This window comes from Spodoptera frugiperda, chromosome 19 (genome assembly GCF_023101765.2).
Source record: "Spodoptera frugiperda isolate SF20-4 chromosome 19, AGI-APGP_CSIRO_Sfru_2.0, whole genome shotgun sequence".
Taxonomy (NCBI): Eukaryota; Metazoa; Arthropoda; class Insecta; order Lepidoptera; family Noctuidae; genus Spodoptera; species Spodoptera frugiperda.
Window position 1 is genome coordinate 5974254 of NC_064230.1, and position 21370 is coordinate 5995623.

The 21370-nt window shown below is 38.7% G+C and overlaps 2 protein-coding genes across 19 annotated transcripts in view; one reads left to right on the top strand and one right to left on the bottom strand.

Annotated features, from left to right (window-relative positions):
- Window positions 1-771: 771 nt before the first annotated feature.
- LOC118281118 (uncharacterized) lies at window positions 772-5357 on the bottom strand. Its single transcript, XM_050700783.1, has 5 exons — window positions 5209-5357; window positions 4228-4317; window positions 3444-3581; window positions 2828-2976; window positions 772-2172 (listed from the first exon to the last, which is right to left on the bottom strand). The coding sequence occupies exons 1-5, from the start codon at window positions 5241-5243 to the stop codon at window positions 1967-1969; spliced, it is 618 nt and encodes a 205-aa protein (XP_050556740.1). The 5' UTR covers window positions 5244-5357; the 3' UTR covers window positions 772-1966.
- A 694-nt stretch (window positions 5358-6051) lies between these two features.
- Window positions 6052-21370, top strand: part of LOC126910632 (signal transducer and activator of transcription 5B-like) — a 52738-nt gene continuing 37419 nt past the window's right edge. For 9 of the 18 annotated variants that reach the window (XM_050700692.1, XM_050700691.1, XM_050700690.1 and 6 more), the window contains exons 1-7: window positions 6052-6225; window positions 11825-11877; window positions 12537-12594; window positions 13287-13363; window positions 14762-14911; window positions 19180-19303; window positions 21007-21127. In XM_050700692.1, the coding sequence (XP_050556649.1) occupies window positions 12544-12594; window positions 13287-13363; window positions 14762-14911; window positions 19180-19303; window positions 21007-21127 (523 nt within the window). In that variant the 5' untranslated portion in view covers window positions 6052-6225; window positions 11825-11877; window positions 12537-12543. Of the gene's footprint in view, window positions 6226-6303; window positions 6350-6383; window positions 6539-11824; window positions 11878-12536; window positions 12595-13286; window positions 13364-14761; window positions 14912-19179; window positions 19304-21006; window positions 21128-21370 lie in introns of those variants that run through there. The other 9 variants (XM_050700680.1, XM_050700694.1, XM_050700695.1 and 6 more) reach the window with 5 other exon arrangements.

The following is a 21370-nucleotide window of genomic DNA, read 5'->3' on the forward strand; positions in this document are numbered from 1 at the left end:
TGGAACTAACATAACGACTGCAGTGTTTAATTGTAAGGAACCTATTGTATTGTCTTAAAACAATCACTTTTAAAAATATATTCCTTATTCATTAATGATATTATCATGAAATATGTTGAGAGGCAAAATTTTGATTGAATATTCTAATATTAATTCTAAGTATATGTTGCCAATAAGGTATTTGAAATTAATAAATAATAATAAGCCAATAAAGTAGACGTATTTATAATGAAATATCAATATTTTGTCTCTACTTTCACAATTTGTTTTCAACGCCATCTATTGTCGCATATGTGTAAACTTAACATGAAAGAATATGTTTTTAAAAGTGCTTTTAATAAAACTATCATTCGAATGGAATAATGAAATAAACTGATAGTATAAGTGTATGATTCGAGTTTTATTTATACCCATACTAACGAGTGTTTCAAAACGAAGAGTGGGAGAGACATGGTTCGGCATGAATGGGCCGGCTCGACCGGAGTGATACCACGGCCTTACAGAAAACCGTCGTAAAACAACGCTTGCGTTGTGTTTCGTTGTATGAGTGACGTTACCGGAGGTCCAATTACCAACTCCCCCTCTCTAATCTCCCCATTTCCGAATCCTTAACAACCTTTAATTTCCTAACCCCCAAAAGTACTGCAACGAACTTGTAACTCTAGAACTCTAGTGTTGACCCCATCCATCAGGTGATCCGTCTGCTCGGTGATCATTATTTACAGATAGAATTATTGATAGGTTATTGGTAAAATAAAACACAAACAATGAACTAAAGTCACACACAGTAGAATATTATATTGATACACTTATCATTTAACAATTCGAAACAAAAAGTTTATACTTATGGGAAATGGATTCCCATTGGCAGGAATACTGACTTTTTACAACATTTAGAAATACGCTTAAAGGAAAGCGTCCACAGACCCGCATCGTACGCATCGCACGCATTCCGTATGACGTCATCAGTACGCATCGCATGTAGGCATTGCCGATGATGCGGTCCGTACGATGCGGATCAGTGGACGCAGTTGTATGAGTTTCTATACAAGACAAACTAAAATCCGTTGCGTCCGATGCGTACGATGCGGGCCTGTGGACGCGTACTTTAAAACACTCTTGAGACATAGATATATAAGGTGTTCTAAAAGTATCTACCACGGCTTTAAGGCGCGGGCCCATCGCGGCACATTTTGGCTGCGTATATTAATTTGTTTGACAATTCGGGTCTACGTTTCCACTGGAGTACACGAATATAACCCACGACTATATATGTATATAGCGTGAAGAGTCCAGGTTATACCCATCAGGAAACACAGACTCCGGCAAAGAATTCCACTCCCTGGCAGTTCGCACAAGGAAGCTTGAAGCGAAGCGCTTCGTGCGAGTGGGTGGGATATCTACCATGAAGCGGTGGCGCCTCGCCGATTGTCTTGTGGTTCGATGATGGAAAGGACTAGGGGGAATCAAGTTATGCATTTCCCCCGCACATTCTCCGAAATATATTCCTGAATGTAGTCGTGGGTCATGTTTATTCGTGTACTCAAGTGGAAATGTAGACTCACGTTGACAGCATCGAGCTATGTAAACGCCTATTTGAGCAAGCCACGCGTGTATTAATGACGTGCATTCATGCGTAGCCTCTACGCGGGTTGCAGCGGACACAATCACATACATTTTCTTACTAAGCGAAGCTTAACACGTGGGCCCGCGCCTTTAATGGGAGGTACAGTACTCTCAACGGATCTTGGCAGGTCTGAACTACGTGCAGAAGGCTGCGCAATGGGTAATTTTTAGAACCAAATGATGGCATGAGGCGAGGTGCGGGGGGCGGCGATCTAGGCTAGAGATTGACCATTTCTAAATACAATTGACCCTTTACACTTATTGCACAGCCTTCTGCACGTAGTTCAGACCTGCCAAGATTTGTTGAGAGTACTGTAGTGTTGTGTTTTACATAAAACTATTAATTTTGTCTCACAGTTTTGCGAACAGGAGACTTAGCTCTCTGACATATTCTCTGATTGTATAAGGGGCAGAAACTAGAGGGGGCAGACATGTTATATTTCTTTGGCTTTATGTCGTAATGCATCATTTTTGATAGTGAGAGTTGTCGAGTAAAAGATTTGTCTATAGTGCGGAATACGAAGACTGGGGACTCGCGTATTTGCGCTGGAAAGGAAGAGGTTTTAATGTTTAGTTGGTAATTGTGAGACTGCCTCGTTGGCTGAGTAGTTGCAAGTACAAGTGCCGGGCAAGTGGTGTCGGGTTCGAATCCCGGGTCGGGGGAATTATTGCTGGGCTTTTTTCGGTTTTTCGAAAATTTCTCAGTAGTAGCACGGAGTCTGGAAATGTGCCTAAACTATTTACTATATCTGTGGTCGCAAGTGCGACTGCCGGACAACGGGTTTCGGGTGCGAACCCCGGGTTGGGCAAAGTAGGTTTTTTTCGGTTTTTATTCGGTTTTTTCAAAGATTTCTCAGTAGTAGCACGGTGTTTGGAATTGTGCCCAGTATATGGCAATAGGCTCACCCCTATTACATGGGACTTATAACACAAATGGTGAAAAGTGGGTGTACATTGTATAGCACCTCTGCTTACACTTTCGGGAATAAAAGGCGTGACGATATAATATGTATATTGTCAATATTGTGAGACCGTTGATGTTCGTGAGACTATTGACGATCGTGAGACTATCTACTATGTCGGTATTAGGGTGCTTTTCCACCAAAGTCGTCGTGCAATCTAATTTATATTTAAACACAACTTAAAATTGAATAGCATTTCAGTATTTGATCCTAAGTCTAATAAAATAAGGAATACTTACGTTGCAACTGCCTGCTTCTATGCACCGGACACTTCATGGTGGGAGACATGCTGTGTCGGCTCATCAGGTCATCAGATAACTTGTCCTTGAGAACATTACTGTGTCTGGAGTTGGGTGTAGGCTGCTTACCTTTTGGTAGGACCGTGGCCCTGAATAACATAAAAATAGGGTGACTGGTAATTAGTGTATGATATTTAAACACGCAATTGTACTCATGATTACAAACAACTTTCCCAAAGAAACTTTTGTTGTATAGTCATTATTTTTATTTTATCGCAATAACAAAATTTCATTAGCGGGTCTGTGGACGGTGAGCAAGGTTAGCCCGACCAGAACTAGACCCGCGTTCCGCTCGCACCTCAAAGATTATAGAATATGTCTGATCCGGAGCTGCGAACTACCTAGCAGGTTACCGGAGCTCCGGCACGGAAAGCAGGAGTACGAATGGGGTGGTTTTTACTTTTTTAGTCAGTAAGAGTCTGACACACCCTCTCGCCCAAGGCAGGAGAAGTAACTGGATGATTTTCCCTCTTCAAAAAAAGGACTGGGTTAAGTAACTATTAAATGACTCTGAGTACGGTAGAAAATACAAAAAATCAATCAGTCAAAAACTAACCTGTTAGCAATTATCCTTTTATTGCTAAACACTCCATATTTCAAATGTGGTGCCGTAGGATCAGGTCCCCTGACTGCTGAGTAGGATTTGCTTTTTATTTTTGGAGTACTGATCGGTCTTCGTGGACTGTGGAAGAGCCTGCAGAAATATAAGGTGTTCTAAAAGTATCTGCCACGGCTTTAATGGGAGGTAGTGTTGTGTTTGAAGATTACAATAGTGAAGAAATTTCGTACCGCGGACCAGTTAGCTCAATTTGACAGAACAGACAGAAGTTAAATAAACGTTGACTCTACTCTGTATAAAGTGGTTCACTGGTCACCTATGACGTACTTTTTTAATTATGGTATAAGCCGGTGAACGAGCAGACGGATCATCTGATGGTAAGGAATCCCGCTGCCCATGGACACCCGAAACTTCAGGGGCGTTACAATTACGTTGCTGGCTTTTGGAGGTTAGGAATTTGAGGATCTTTGGGGATTGGGAAGATTGGGACGGGAGGTAATTGAGCCTCACTTACACAACGAAACACAATGCAAGCGTTGTTTCACGTCGGGTTTTCTGCTCGGCCATGGTATCACTCCGGTCGAGCCGACACAGCAGTGCCGAAACATAGCTCTCCCACAGTTAAAAAAGTAAACTAACTATTATAGCAGTACTACCATTCATCATCATCAACATCACGTCCACTGCCGAACAAAGGCCTCCCCCTTAGTCCTCCACATAGAACGACAAGCCGCCACCTTAGTACCATTCATTATATATGTTGTATGTACTATGTACTAACCGACGGGTCCTTATAGGGCTGCACTTTTTCAAAAGCGGTGGCGCTTCACTGTTCCATGAGTGCAGATAGGGAGCTGGGTAAGTAATCTGCCTGTAATTTTATTAAAACTTTCGTGAGACATACTAAATTAATTATTATGTTATCGGCTTACTCACGAAAAAATCATGAAAAGACTTTAACAGACCCGGGTCTTTTCAAGGTCAAAGTAAAAAGGTACTTTCTAAGTCTGTGTGCTTCATCCTCGGCCACATCTTTGGTTAAACGCAGACTTATCAACGATATGATGAAGCGAAAGAGGTATTTAAGATTCGTAGTAATTGGTGGTCCATTGTCTCTGTCTACCCCCATGGAAGATGAGGTTATAAGGCGTACTCATGTAACTGTTTGACGAGGAACTCGAGTTTCAAGCCATGTTAGAGGCTCATATTCATGAGCAGCATTCCGCGACACACGACGCGGCGACTGTCGCGCTGCTACTGAGTACCACCTCTAGCATGGCTTGAAACTAGTCGAGTTCCTCGTCAAACAGTTACGTGAGTAAGCCGATAACATAATAATTATGTGTTTGTAATTAAAAAAAGTAGGTTCATAATTTATTTGGCACTTTGGAGAAGTAGTTCACATTGTGGATGCTTTCCACCAGAGATGTGCTATGCTACGTTGTTGTGGATGCGTTTGGCTTCCACCAATAATATTCATTGGTACACATAACTTAGCACTGGTGGAAACGGACTAAGATATGTTTTTTATGTGGAAAGATGCATGCTATGGATGGCTTCCCTACTATCGATACATCGCATACTCGAGCTGAACATCCCACACAGCTACATAGCTTAGTATCGGTGGAAACGGTCACATAGTTTCACAGCTTAGCTATAACATCTTCATAGTATACCTACATAACACATTTCTGGTGGAAAAGCACTCTACATTTCGTATTAACAAATTATTATGTAGGTATAAGCGTTATAAAAAACTTACATGGTTTTAGTCTTCCTAACTTTAGGTTTTTCCATATTTTTTCTAGTTTTTTTAAGGGTATTATAATATTTTCTTATAAAATTATATATTTTTTATTATTTTAATGTGTTAACATGGCTGTAAAATGACACCAAATGAAATATTTCACTTATTACGTCACGCAATGACTTTTAAAATTCCCGCGCCATGTTTGATTTTGACGTTTCGTTCTAAAATTACACATGGAAGGTAGTACTACAAAAATGTGTTCAAATTTACCTTACAATTTTTGTTGTAAATTGAGTGTTTTTTTAGTATTCATAATTTGCATTGATATTGGTAAAAATTTGACTGGTATCGTAATATTATGTCATCATTTTAAATTATTTTATCGTTTCTGAACGTTGAATAAATAAAGACAACCGAGACAGCCAGACGAATTCCAGGAAATGCCTCTGAGTGTGGCTAGTGTGTAAAAATTCCACATTTATGGGTAATATTGTATCTGCCACGGTATAAGATTGTTTATGAAATGCTATTTTCTGATCGTAAACCAATATTTCTTTTTTATTTCAAATTTAATGGAAATTATATTAAAGATGTAATGATTTTTACATCTTGAGTTAACTTTATTATTTGAAACTTGGTAATATATATTTCTTTCACTTCAGTTCTCTTTGTTAATATTTTGGTACTGAAATAAAATCTAAAAGCAAAAATATAATTAATATCAAAAACTTTATCAAAGTAGGATTAGGTGACCTAATTCGTGATTGGTAGGTAGCATTTATGCGGGGCTTTACAAATTTGAGTCTGGTATCATTTCAAATGTCAATCAGGGGTGCGCGGGTGACGGGGAGGTATGTTTTTGCATGAGTTTCCTTGAAGTTCATTTTTTTGTCATCAGTTTTTTGTCTCACTCATACTGTACCGGTGTGCAAATTAATACAAAAATAATGTTAAACAACCACTAAAGTTTAATGTGATGACAGGATTAGTAAAAAGTGATTAATATCGAGAAATTTTCATACGAGAAACGTAAGTAAATATGTGTACTAAAATTAAAACTGCTATGTAAGTGTGCGTTGTTGCGCTGTGTTCGCATTGGTGTTGAGTGTGTGCGTCAAAATTTCTTGGAATTGGCTCAGAGCGTTCGATACAGGTAAACTGTCGGGGTCAACCCACCCCTGGAATTGCATGGATGTGAAAAAGTTGTTAATGCTTCTGGCATTTCGGAAAGGTTACCTTTGCCTTGTTTTTGTCATAAAAGTGCAAGTTTTAGTTTGTGGCGCAGTTAGCGTTTGAAAACTTTTTTAAATACGTTTTTCGTGTTATAATGTGCTGTTGAAAGGTAATTTTTATTGTTTAAGTTATAATTTGTCTATTATTGAGTGCCCTAGATAATGTAGGCATACTTTGAACGTGCTGATCATGCGTTTTTGTGTAAAATTCTACTACAAAAATGCTAGCAATATGTTAAGTTAAAAAGTCTATTTTAAGTCTCTATTTAGTCCCATTCCTGCCTTTTACATACCAGGATATGTTCTAAATACCTTGCTTTCACTGTTCCTAAGAAGATTTGCTTGATAATATTCAATTTGTAGTATAAAATCCTTTGTCTTATGTGTTCACTTAAGATAGGACTCCGGGGTTCACATACTAGTGTCATGTAAACTAGTTATAATACATACCTACATAAACTCCTGTCTTTGTCCCACATTAGACAGAAACCACACATAATATTAATGTATCTCAGAGCTCATATGACTATATGAGCTCGCCAATGTGGTGATGAGTAATTAAATCAGTAATAGACCTTACCTTAGTCACCCTGACACAGTTTACTGGGCCTCCTCTACATAAGAGGGGTTTGTCATAATCTCCGCAGGCAGGCGAGTTGAAACCTGAGCTGTAGACTACCTAGTGGGTTTTACTGTGGCTCTGGCTCGAAAAGCATGAGTAGGAACAGGGTGGTTTTAAGTCAGTAAGAGTCTGACACTCCTTTTCGCTTCGCTCAAGGCGGGATAAGTTACTGGATGATTTTCTGTTTTCTATTGGCAGTCAGACTTAAATGTCACCTGGCTTGGCTTATAGCGGCTAGACACAGGTACCAGTTGAGAAGGATATGGTTATCACAGTGTTGTAGAGTCTCTGTCTAATGACAGTAGTCTAGATAGAATCTTCTGGAACCAACCCAAAAATACTAGCTAGTATTGTAAAGTTGGTTTTATGTGATACACCCCTGAGGTGGACAGATGACCTGAAAGATAGTTTTGTTAGGTTAGGTTTGTGCGGTGACTGGGTAACTAGCTGTCGTGCAATATGTGGTGGTTTAGATTCCCGCAAGGAACAACTCTTTGTGTGATTCACATATTTTTGTTCCGAGTCTGGGTGTCATGTGTGTGTTTATAAACGCACCCACGATACAGCACATATACCTAGTGTGGGGCATTTTTTTTTAAACAGAAAAAAACCACTAATGTTTCTAGTGAATACAGTTTTCAGTTTTAATGTTATAAAGATTAGTTAAATATACAACACTTTTACACGTCAATCTCTTAAATAATTAGATGAGGCCGGCATTTCCTATCGGACTACTCTGAGAAGAAACGCCGACACAAACTCAGTTATGTCTATGTATGAGTAATCTTATAACCAATATTATTTACCTACTACAAAAATATCAATAGGATGACCTAGTTATTGATATTAAATTTGTTACATAAATATAGTTAGATATATAATATTATGACAGGTTTGTCTACTTTCACTAACTAGTTACCTATTATTAAATACATTTCTGCATCCTTTGATTTTTAAATATATTTCCATATCATTTACATAATTAAATATAAAACAAGTTCCTCTGTTGCATCTGTTTGTGTTAAACTCAAAAACTACTGAATGGATTTTGATGCAATATCTATCAGTGTTTAGAGTGTGTACACACACACTCTGTGTGAATGTGTGGTGTCCATGAGCAGCAATGATTGCTTACCTTCAGGGGCCTTAGTCTGCTATTACAATTGTGTCAGAATGGTTGATCATTGAGCAGTGCAAGAGGGACGGACATATGTAGGTTGTATAGCTGCTTCCCTCTGCAGCAGACTAAGACCCCGGGTGACCCATCTGCTTGTTTGCACCCAATTCCATAAAAAAGAGTGTTTTGAAAGGAAGAATAATTTTATTTAGGTAATAACTTCTGCCAGTGGCTTCGGTAGCGGTCCCGTGGGATAACAAAATGTCTTATGTGTTGTTCCAGACCAATTTCAAACATTTTTTTTTCTCAACTTTTAAACCTTCCTTGGACTTCCTCAAATAACTAATTCAAGACGAAAATTAGCCAGATCGGTCCAGCCGTTCTCGAGTTTTAGCGAGACTAACGAACAGCAAATTATTTTTATAGTTATATAGATTTTGAAAATAATAATGTTCTGTAGTTCAAGTTTGTGTGGGATAAACAAACATTAGTTAGTTTATTATTAGTTGCGTTAGGATAACACGTGTATGCTGTGTTGCTGACTGAAATAGGCCAGATACAGAGCACTATTAGTTTACTTGTATAGACTAGCTTCTGCCAGCGGCTTCGCCCGCGTTCCCGTGGGATAAAAAGAAGTATATGTGTTATTCCAAATTATAATCTACCCCTGTTTTAAATTTCATCCTGATCTCTTCAGCAGTTTTGACGTGATTGAGTAACAAACATACACACAAAAGCAAGATGAGTAGTGAGTAAACAAGCCGCAGTAAATTGCTCCTGATAGGCATTTTTCTTTTGTTTTTTTTTATTTGAGGGCGGAAAATCATCGAATGACTTGCGAGCGAGAGAGAGTGTCAGACACTTACTGACTAAACACCACCGCGTTCCTACTTATGCTTCGAGCTGTAGCCCCGGTAGGCCGGTAACCTTTTAGGTTAGATAATAGGTATCGGTCATCTGTCAGTTCGTTTTTTAAATTTTGCCTCACCGCTAAGATCTCCTGTGTACTGCGTTTACAAACATACAATTTCAAATTCAGATCTGGAACAAAAATTTGTGGATCCTACAAAGAATTGTACCGTGCGGGAATTGAATCTGCGACATGTTACACGGAGGTCGATTGCCTAACCATTCCACCAACCGTATGTCTCATTAGTTACTAACCATATGATATCGTTTTATCGTCGGTGTTGTCTACATATGGTTTTTCTCTGGATCGAGAGGTTTTTATGAGTTTAAAAAATCATGAAATAGTTATCTCCTCTTTGGCTTTGGGTGCGGCGAGAGAGAGTCAGACTCTTACTGACTAAACGCCACCGCGTTTCTACTCCTGCTTGTCGAGCCGCATTAAATTGTCGCTAATAGGCTAATATGTACCACATTTACGTGTTAAATTCACGCCCGCTAATCCCTAGGGGGTAGGTAGCGGTGTAAATGACACACCTACTATTGTCTAATGACTAATTCATTTTTATAGTAACAGCCCTATTTTGTGCTCAAATACTAGGTAACTATCTGTTGTAAACATAAGTTACTATGCTATCCTGAAATGAGATCCGGAGTTGCGGACTACCTAGCGGGTTTACCGGGGCTCCGGCTCAAAAGCAGGACTAGCAACAGGGTGGTTTTTACTTAGTAAGAGTCTGACACTCCTCACCTTGCCCGATTGTCAGACTCTTACTGGCTAAATACCACCTCGTTTCTACTCCTGCTTTTTGAGCCGGAGCCCTGGTTAACCGCGGCTCCAGATCAGGCATCAGCCCTACTGGGTCCCATCTGTGGTGGTCTGATGACTCTTTGAGGCGCGCGCGGAACGCTTTGCGCTGTACGCACGGTTCTGGTATCAATGTTGATCGATCGGAATTGGATTCAAGAGTGAGCCTTTAGGTTAACCCAGTTAGCTTTTTTCTCTGTCTACCCTTCGGTTGTATAAGCGTGATATTTATTAAAACACGTTCATTGAAGGATAACAACTAAAGTGCTAATTATTCTTTAATTAATCAATACAGACTTACTGCCGCATTCAGAGACATTTAATGGTGACATAAACTATTCCTTAGTAACGATTTTGTATAGAAAACAATTGCTAAGGACTGGGTTTAGTAACCATTAAATGACTCTGAGTATGGCGGTTAGAGTCATTTAATGGTTACTTAACGACCTATTCTTTTGTAACGATTTTGTTTCGAAAACAATCGCTGTGGGTGCTTTTCCACCAGAGATGTGCTATGCTACGTTGCTGTGAATGCGTTTGGCTTTCACCCATCATATTCATTGGTACACATAGCTTAGCACTGGTGGAAACGGACTCAGCTAAGCTGTTTTTTATATGGAAAGATGCCTGCTGTGGATGGCTTCCCTACTATCGATACATCGCATACTCAAGCTGCGCATCTTCCTCGCACAGCTATATAGCTTAGTATCAGTGGAAATGGTCACATAGTTTCACAGCTTAGCTAACTATTACATCTTCGTAGCATAGCTACATAGCACATCTCTGGTAGAAAAACATCCTAGTTAAGGACTTAAGAAACCATTTTTTTTTATGGAATAAATAATCGCCGTCGCCCATGGACACCCGAAACACCAGAGCCGTTACAAGTGCGTTGCCGGCATTTTGGGGGTTAGGAATTTAAGGGTTGTTGGGGAATCGGGGATTGGGAAGGGGGTAATTGAGCCTCCGGTAACCTCACTCACACAACGCAAGCGTTGTTTCACGTCGATTTCCTGCTCGGCCGTGGTATCACTCCGGTCGAGCCGGCCCAGCAGTGCCGAAGCATGGCGAGCCCACACTTATAGATAAATAACTCTGAGTACGGCTGATTGGCATTTATTGTAACGAGTTAATTAGGCAGCATTATTCATCGTTGCAACTATTGTCGACATGTTTTATTTATGTAGCGTTTATAATCTAACCAGTGGTTGTCAACCAAAGGTCCGCAGAAGGCAAAATATCGTCAAACTCAATAGTCAAACTCAAATTATTTATTGCATTCATGTGTACATTTAGATGATACATAATTAGGGGCATTTGTCTCAACACGAAACCCGGTTAGAGTACGGCAACATACATTTTGACACATTTAGTAACTAGTTAATCTGCGGAATAAGAAAAATACATAAGATAACACGTAATAAAAATACTATGGTTAATGGTGATTTTCCATCAGACATGTGCTATGTAGCTATGTTACGAAGATGTAATAGCTAAGCTGTGAAACTATGTGACCGTTTCCACTGATACTAAGCTGTGTGCGAGGAAGATCGCAGCCCGAGTAGTTATGCGATGTTCGATAGTAGGGAAGCCATCCATAGTATACAACCATAGCACGCATCTTTCCATATAAAAATAAAGCTTAGCTGTTATTCTTATTTTAATCACATTTTGACATGTTGGTATTATATTAAGTTTAGTAAGAAATACTAAATTAATTATTATGTTTTTCGGCTTACTCATGTAGCTATTAGACGAGGAACTCGACTAAGCTCGTATTCGTCAGTAGCACTCCACGTATTCTAGTATGGCTCGAAACTAGTCGAGTTTCTCGTCAAACAGTTACGTGAGGAAGCCGAAAAACATAATAATTTAACTATTTTTACAGTTTAGAATTAGGTAATAAATATGATCTTGCCTTAACCTCTTATTTTTTTTTACAGATAACCGAAATATAGGAGCGTCGTTTCTTATCAGTGCTGCGTTTAAAAATATAGTAAGTACCTAACTATAAAAAGATATTGATAATTTTATTGTATACTATAAGTACAAGTTTTTTTTATAACATTGCCCCATCATTAAGATTTTCTCCTATGTCGTGGGTGCGTTTACAAACATACAAGTTCACATGCACATGACATCGAGACCCAAAACAACAATTTGGTGTATAACACAAAGAGTTGCTCCGTGCGGGAATAGAAGTAGCTATCTGCCATTTCAGAGATTAGGAACCAACAGATTTTTTTTAAGTATAAGTCGGTAAACAAGCTTCCTAAGCACCTGATGGTAAGCAATGGCCGCTGCCCATGGACACCAGAGGCGTTACAAGTGCTTTGCCGGCCTTTTGGAGGTTAGGAATTGGGGAGGGGGTATTAGGGCCTCCGGTAACCTCACTCACACAACGAAATAACGCTGCACAAGTACGTTGCCGGCCTTTTAGTGGTTAGGAATTTAAGGCCTGTTGGAGAATCGGAGAATTGGAAGGCCTAACTGAGCCTCCGGTAACTTCACACACACAACGAAACACAACGCAAGCGTTGTTACACGTCGGTGTACAGCTCGGCCGTGGTATTACTCCGGTCGAGCCGGCCCAGCCGTGCCGAAGCATGGCTCTCCCACACTTTATTACAACAAATACGTTTCTTTTTGTTTCAGATCGAAGATGTCTCTCTGGGCTAGAGCTCAGCAGCTGCCTCCGGAGAGTCTCCAGAAGGTAAACCTTCAGCCATACTATTCCAGACTCTATATTAATATTGATAATGTAGAATTTGTAATGTATTGTAGGCAGAGGTGCACATTACGGCACGTAATGCCGCTATACAATGTACACTAACTTTTCATCATTTGTGTTATAAGTCCCATGTAATAGGGTTAATCCTATTGTCATATACTGGACACAATTTCAGACTCCGTGCTGTTACAGAGAAATTTCCGTGTTACCTACTACTGATAATTTTTTGGCCAAAAAAGGCCCAGTAATACTTTGCCCGATTCGGGAATCGAACGCGAGACCCCTTGCCTCGCACTTGCGACCACTCGATCAACGAGGCAGTCAATTTAAAATGTTAATTATTATGTTATCGGCTTACTCACGTAACTGTTTGACGAGGAACTCGACTAGTTTCAAGCCATGCTAGAGGCTCATATTCATGAGCAGCATTCCGCGACACACGACGTGGCGATTAATTTAGTTTGTCTCACGAAATCCAGAGCTGCGGACTACCTAGCGGGTTTACCGGGGCTCCGGCTCGAAAAGCAGGAGAAGGAACGGGGTTGTTTTTAGTCAGTAAGAGTCTGACACTCCCTCTCGCCGCGCCCAAGGCGGGAGAAGTCATTAGATGATTTTCCCCCCACAAAAAAAATGTCTCACGAAAGTTATAATAAAAAACGTCATTTTGTCCTTAGGTCCGTACCATCTACGGGGATCACTTCCCGATTGAAGTACGCCACTGTTTGGCACCATGGATCGAGAGCAGAATTTGGTAAGTCGAATAAAAACCCTTTTTTATGGTATATAAGCCGGTAAACGAGCAGACGGATCACCTGGGGCCTTAGTCTGCTATTACAATTGTGTCACAATGGTCGATCATTGAGCAGTGCAAGAGGGACGGAGCTATACAACCTACATAGCTCCGTCCCTCTTGCACTGCTCAATGATCGACCATTCTGATACAATTGTAATAGCAGACTAAGACCCCTGATGGTAAGCAATCGCCGCTGCCCATGGACGCTTGAAACACCAGAGGCGTTATAAGTGCGTTGCCGGCCTTTTGGGGGTTAGGAATTTAAGGGTTGTTGGGGAATCAGAGATTGGGACGGGAGTAATTATTATATCTACTGTTGTCTTTTTGCATCACTCTAAAGTTGACTGTTAGAGAATACCAAATTGGCATTAAGACCACCTTTGTTTCAATGTTCATAAAGTGTAAAATAAAAATAAAATAAATAATTGGGCCTCCGGTAACCTCTATCACATGGTTGTTTGTAGTCATGAGTACAATCATGTGTTTAAATATCGTTCACTAATTACCAGTCACCCTTTATACACACAAACCAAATAGGGATGATGACTGGGACAAAAATAAATTATTACAACTTTTCAATACAATAAAATATTAAAAAATAATCACACTCTCATTCATAAATTTGATGAACTACTTAATTTTCAATTTTATCTAGCTAAATTTCTAGAAATAAGTCTGCTATTTGACGTCAAAAACTTATGATGAACTACTTAATTTTAAATGTTTTCTAGCTAAATTTCTAGAAATAAGTCTGTTATTTGACGTCAACACGTAACTTATGACATCATAATAGAGTATTTCATACAAAGTTCATAGAAAATATAGTTTTTGATGTTTCGAAGAAAGTAGTGAATTTGACTAGTAGGAAACTGGCCTATTGCGTTGCCGGCCTTTTAGGGGTTAGGAATTTAACGGTTTTTGGGGAATCGAGGATTGGAAAGATTGCACTGGGCTGCTAACTGGGCCTGCAGTTACCTCACTCACCCAATGAAACACAACGCAAGCGTTGTTTCACGTCGGTTTTCTGTGAGGCCGTGGTATCACTCCGGTCGAGCCGGCCCAGCAGTGCCGAAGCATGGCTCTCCCACACTTAAAGTATACAACAATATACTCCCAATGCAGCCTGACAATGCTTAACTGGAGGCTCCCATCACAATCTTTTTTGTGCAATCCATTAAGGACTAATACTTTGTCTGACAAAGTAGGTAGTGGTTGGATGCCTAGAGCTGACGATCGAGCTCAGTGGTTGCCATTGGAGAGGCCTGTGTCCAGGAGTAGACGAGAATAGGCTGTTGATGATGATTAAGAAGTAATAAATATTTTTCATATACTAAAACTTCCACCTTTCTCCCACAGGACTGCAGAACCGGAAGACCAGCAACGGTTCTTCGTGGATGAGCTGGTGCAGGAGATCCAGGCTCATGCTGACCTGATGCTGTCTCCGGACATGTTTGTTACCAAGATGAAGCTGCTGGACGCTGCCAAGAACTTCCACATGCAGTACAGGTTTGTTTTAATTATTTTTGGTCCGAGCTGTTTGTGATGTTCAATAAGAGGTTACATGTAGAATGAACGTAAATTAAAATTATATTACTCAGACACTTTTAATTTGTAAAAACATATGTATATTATTAACATAGAGACTCAGCGACCCCACAGTCAAACTATTAAAACGGTTTTGTGGGGCTTAGTATATTGTAATGTAATTTATATGGAAAATAAATAAATAAATATTACATAATTATTATGGATTAGCGGACACCGCAAACTTTGTTTCACTTAAGAGATTTTTCTGTGATACTTAATTTTCAATGTCAGCTTATGTCCGTTCTGTTTGAGTGAGATCTTCAATAAGAGGATACATGCAGAATATTATATAATTATTTTGTACTAGTGGTCCCTGCAAACTTTGTTTTGCTTAAGAAATATTTCTGTATATTCTTGGTTGGCTTTTTCTTACATCAAGTCAATTATTCTACTCCATAAATAAGTACTTTTAAATTGTTAACAAATAAATAAATTAATAATAGTCTGAAAGTGAAGCTGGAAAAGAACGAGCAAAAAACTCCATTTGTTACTCCTAAAAAATGTTTACAATTTCTCTTAATAGCCGATTTTAATCCCAATTCGATTTTGGATTGATAAGCATAAGCAATCACACAAAGTTATTTAAAGTATTTTAACATGAAGCTGTGTTGCCATTTAAGATTTTTGTCGTGGAACAGTGTTACCATATCTAGAAAGTATTTTCCTCTTAAAAATTAATTTCCCGTAAATTAAATAAAATATTTTAATTAAGAAACTTATGAATATAATAAGTTAATTTATTTATTTATTTATTTAAAGATACACCCACTGCTCATCGGCAAGCAATAACATGCAAACACGTGTGAATAACAAATATACGACGTATTCGTTGTGTTTATCTGTATTAATCTTCACAAATAAATTATCAAAAATAACATGTAAAATTATTTGACGAGGAACTCGATTAGCTTCAAGCTATGCTAGAGGCTCACATTCAGTAGCAGCGCGACAATCGCCGCGTCGTGTGTCGTGGAATGCTGCTCATTAATATGAGCCTCTAGCATGGCTTGAAACTAGTCGCTTTCCTTTCGCGTTATTAAGCCTTAAAAATTTAATTATAAGTTTAGTATATCTCACGAAAGTTATAATATAATGTTTAGTATTATTACCACAAAAATAATTTCCCCTTAAACAACTGATTTGATTCTCCCTTAACTTAGGGGAGAAAATCTTACGGACTACCTAGCGGGTTTACCGGGGCTCTGGCTCGAAAAGCAAGAGTAGGAACGGGATGGTTTTTTTTTAGTCAGTAAGAGTATTACACTCCCTCTCGCCTCGCGAAAGGCGGGAGAAGCTATTGAATGATTTTCCCCCGAAAAAAAAACGAGGAGTAAAATCTCTCTGATTCTGGGGAACAGCCGACAAGTACATTCTTGTCTTATGGCAACATTTCTTTTTATTGATATTTCAAGAAAATCATCTGTTGTGCTGTCAAAATAGTCAATTAATGGCGCCTTGTCTTAGTCGTTGTTGTTTTGTTATTGCAGTGTGTGTTATTATTTTGAGCATATTTTAGTTTCTTTATTTAATAAATTGGTGATAAATTGTGTTAGTGCGTTCCTGCTTACCTAGGAGTGGTTTAGTTGGTGTTATATTATGATGGAGTGTGATAATATGTGGTATTTATATTTTTGTTACTTCTTGCACAAGTTCTTGTGCTTGCATTAAGGTTTCTTCAATTTCTCCTCTAATATTTTCGCGAGTGAGTTAGGGGATAAGGGACAACATTAGATAGAGACCGACAAGCTGCGTTTATAATCAGCTCAAATAGCTTTCATAATCCTGTCTATAATTTTTTTTCTTTTTTATAAGCACTATGTCAGTACGTATTATTATTTTGTTTGTAAACAACTACATTGACAGTTAATTATAACGTATTGATTGAGAAACCCTAGTTACCGAAGCTCAATACAGTTAATAAAATTTAACTCAAAATGTTAACACTGCTGGACAAGAGGTCTGGAAAAATGAGCATTAATTATAATGTTACCGGCTTACTCATGTAACTGTTTGATGAGGAACTCGACTAGTTTCAAGCCTTGCTAGAGGATCATATTCACCAGCAGCAAACAGGTATTGTTATAATTCTTACACTTGGGAAGTAGCTCAGGTGGGTTCATAAAAATGTAAAGATTTGCTGCTATCCTTATTAAAGTGGTATCCAACCGGTGGTCCATAAAAGTTAAAAAATGGTTCGCATAATCTATAAGTATAAATATCAATTGCTGTTAAAGCTAAAGTCACGGCAGCAGCACTCCCTGATAAACCTGAACCTTTTACACAGTGATCTCCAACCCGCCTGCCTGCGGAGATTATGTAGAGGAGGCTCATAGTCATTCAGTTTAGTTTCACGAGGTGATAATAAATTTAACCTTACAATTAGTCATGACACTTTGTTTATCATGAAATTACATTTTGGTACTTATGAAAACAAAATAAGGAAAATAGACATGAATTTGTAATGTAACTATATTAATATACAGTATGGAGATCACTTATATGACTTAAATGAAACTACAAGTAGTACTCGTCTACAGAAGCATAATACATCTAAATATTTCAATGAAAACCAAAAAACGTTAAAAAACGTTTTTCAAACACAATAATTATATTTAAATTAATCAAGTATTGAATTCTGTGTGAACACTGAACAGCTCCATGTTCCTTGACCACAGAAGAGCTGTAATGTTGTAGGTTGTCTAGGAATGTTACGCACATGCGGTGTGGCTGTTATAATGCATTTGTAAATAGTGTTCAAATTAGCTCAAAGAGGATAATGCAGGGTTTGGCTTACCTACTGGGCCTATTTCGCTTATTTTTGGTATATTGTCAGCCAAGATGATAACAAATTATGTGGTTTAAATACGGTCATATGAGGTTTCCCCATATGGTATTGTGGGTGATATAAGAGGAAAAAATTGTATTGAATAGGCATCAAAAATGAACCGATTTGATGAATTCTCTCACAATTGGAAAACTTACTTTTCAGTCTGTAAGAGTGTTTTTCTATCAGAGATGTGCTATGCTACGTTGCTGTGGATGCGTTTGGCTTCCACCAATTATATTCATTGGTATACATAGCTTAGCACTGGAAACGGACTCAGCTAAGCTATGTTTTTTATATGGAAAAATGCATGCTATAGATGCGTGCTATGGATCTATTTTCCTACTATCGATAGATTGTGTACTCGAGCTGCGCATCTTCTTTGCTCAGTTAATTAGTTTCACAGCTTAGCTGTTAAACTAAGTAACACATAACATCTTCGTAGCATAGCTACATAGCACATCTCCGGTGAAAACATCAGCTAGTATTTAACATGTTTTTAAGAAGTTGAACAGTTTAACATAAAAAGTTTTTTTATTTATACTTGTTTTGACTAACTATGATTGGGAATTATTTATTATTATTAAAAAGACTGATGACTGAAGCGAAAGAGGTGTAGCTATTGGCGTTCCATTGTCTCTGCCTACCCCCATGGGAGACAGGCTTGAGGTTATGTATGTATGGGAGTTATTTGAGAGAAATATTTTAAAATTTATGTTAGCAAAACCGCAGGTTGAATACTGAAATATGATTTGTATATTTCAAATGAATTTTGTTTTAATGTGGTTTGTTGAGTAATTCTGTGAATTTTAATTTATGTTGAAAATTATATTGAAGACTGGTATTGTCCATTTCACAGGATTCAGAATTTATTTGTTTCCTATTAAGTTTTTTAATTGTTGGTGAAAAACATAGAAAGTGTTATTTGATCTGTTTGAAAATCAAAGTCGTGTTTGAGTTTAATCTTCGTGATTTTGATAGTCAATGTTTAATTTGAATTTTATCTTGATATATCTAAAGTAAATTAATTTGTTGATATTGATTTTGATATAATTCTTCATTAAAAAAATGTATTGTGTCTGTCACTTTCATATTAGATAATTTTTTTAACTTGACGTTGACATAGCTTTTAATTTAGTTGTTGACTAGCATTTAATTTAGTTATTGACTAGCTTTTAATTTAGTTGTTGACTTTGACATTGATATATCTTTTGATCTTGACCTTCACAAATAACTTTTGGCTTTAACCTTCAATCTTTAACCGACTACCCAAAAACGACAAAGTTTTCATTGATACACAACTTTTGATTTTGACTTTGACCTTCACCGTTTGACATTGACATTGACGTTTGATTGTCAACAGCCACGCTCCGCACGAGCTGTACGCGTACATGCGCCGCTCGCTCGCGTTGGAGATGGACGTCATCCAGAATGCTATGGGTACTCCGTACGTGGCGCAGCCTCAGACCGAGAGGAAGTATAGTGAGGTGAGTTCTTTAGATTTGATTTATATACATGTGTATAAGGTGTAAAAGTATCTGCCACGGCTTTAATGGGAGGAAGTGTTGTGTTTGAACATTACAATAGTGAATATAAATATGAGTTCTACGTATGTATAAGTTTGTTATAAAAGACCTATCTCTTTCACTGTCTCTGTCTGAATGTAAATGAAAACAATTAATAGCGACGCATCTTGTGTATTTGTGAACCACTTACAGAGTACATATACAGAGTAGAGTCAATGTTAATGTTAATTTAACTTCTTTATGTTCTCAAATTGAATTAACTGGTTCGGGGTACAACATTTCTTCACTACTGTAATCTTCAAGGCTGCCTCGTTGGTCGAGTGGTCGCAAGTGCGACTGACGAACAATGGGTCTCGGCTACGATTCCTGGGACGGGCAAAATATTACTGGGCTTTTTTCGGTATTCCTAAAATTTCTTAGTAGTAGCACGGAGTCTGGAATTGTGCCCCCGGTTCACCTCTTATTACATGGGACTTATAAACACAAATTGATAGAGTGTGTACATTGTATAGCGGCATTACGTGCCGTAATGTGCACCTCTGCTTACTCATTTGGAGGTAAAAAGCGTGACCTGACTGAAGGACAGCCTTCTGGTCACATGCAGAGTCGATACATTTATTCGTTGAAGATTATCCATGCACTATATTACTTAATAATATAAAGCAAAGCGATCGTACCCAAATACACAGTATTTTGCTGATAACTAGAATACTGATACCGTTCGTTCGCGATATAGATAAGGACCTCGCTCGCTTACTGTTTGTATTTTGATAATAATTTTAATATTATAAACTGTCTGAAATGTTCACGCGTTATATATACATAATATAAATACGTCACGCCTTTTATCCCCGAAGGGGTAGGCAGAGGGGTCAGGGGTAGACACATTTTGGCTTGCAGCTGTACTATGAACACACACTTTTCACCATTTGTGTTATAAGTGCCATGTAATAGGGGGTGAGCTTATTGCCATATACTGTATACAATTCCAGACTCCGTGCCATTACTGAGAAATTTTCGAAAATCCAAAAAGTACCCAGTAATGCTTTGTCCGACACGGGAATAGAATCGCAGACGTGAGATAAAACTGAATTCTTTGCAGTTACGAGCCTTATTTTTCCCGCATTCCCGTAAGATAAAAATTGGTCGCTATGGTATTCCAGACCATAATTTACCCCTGTTCCAAATTTCATTTCGATCCCTTCAGCCGTCTTGACGTGAAGGACTAAAACAAACATACATAAATATGTACAAACTTTTGCATTTATAATATTAGCATGATTCCCCTCCTCCTTGCGTCGTTTCTCCTCAATGCTGAGGGTCGTAACCTCAGTGAATTAGTTTCTCACGGACTACCGTTTGCCTTCTTGTCCTTTTGTTGTTGTGTTTGATCCGGAGCTGCGGACTACCTAGCGGGTAACCAGGGCTCCGGCTCGAAAAGCAGGAGAAGGAACGGAGTGGTTTTTAGTCAGTAAGAGTCTGACACTCCCTCTCGCCCAAGGCGGGAGAAGTCATTGTATGATTTCTCCCCCTTAAAAAAAAAACTTGTGTTTGGCAGGCGGCGCTGATTTCGTCTGCCTAGCATTGTCGTTTCGGCTTCTGGCTCTCTCTCCGTTCGCCTTGCCTTTAGTATGATAAATTCTATTAATTTCCTTTGTCCCCAGCTTATAACCGGCCTGCAAACAGTCCGGCAGAAGGTCAGCATGGTGGGGGAAGAGATCCGCAGCCTGCAGGCCAACATCGAGTCCTTCTCGCTGCAGTACCACGAGTGTTTGAAGAATAAAGGTTAGTACAGTGAAATCTTACTAACTGCCGCACTCGAGAGTTATTTCATAATCTATAATATAAAAATAAGTCGGGTTTTCCTTCCTGACGCTATAACTCCAGAACGCACGAACCGATTTCCATGGTTTTGCATTCGTTGGAAAGGTTTCGGGCTCCGTGAGGTTTATAGCAACAAAAAATTCAAGAGTAAAGCGGGAAAACAGGGAATTCATTGGAGGCGAAACGGAGTTCGCTGGATTTGCT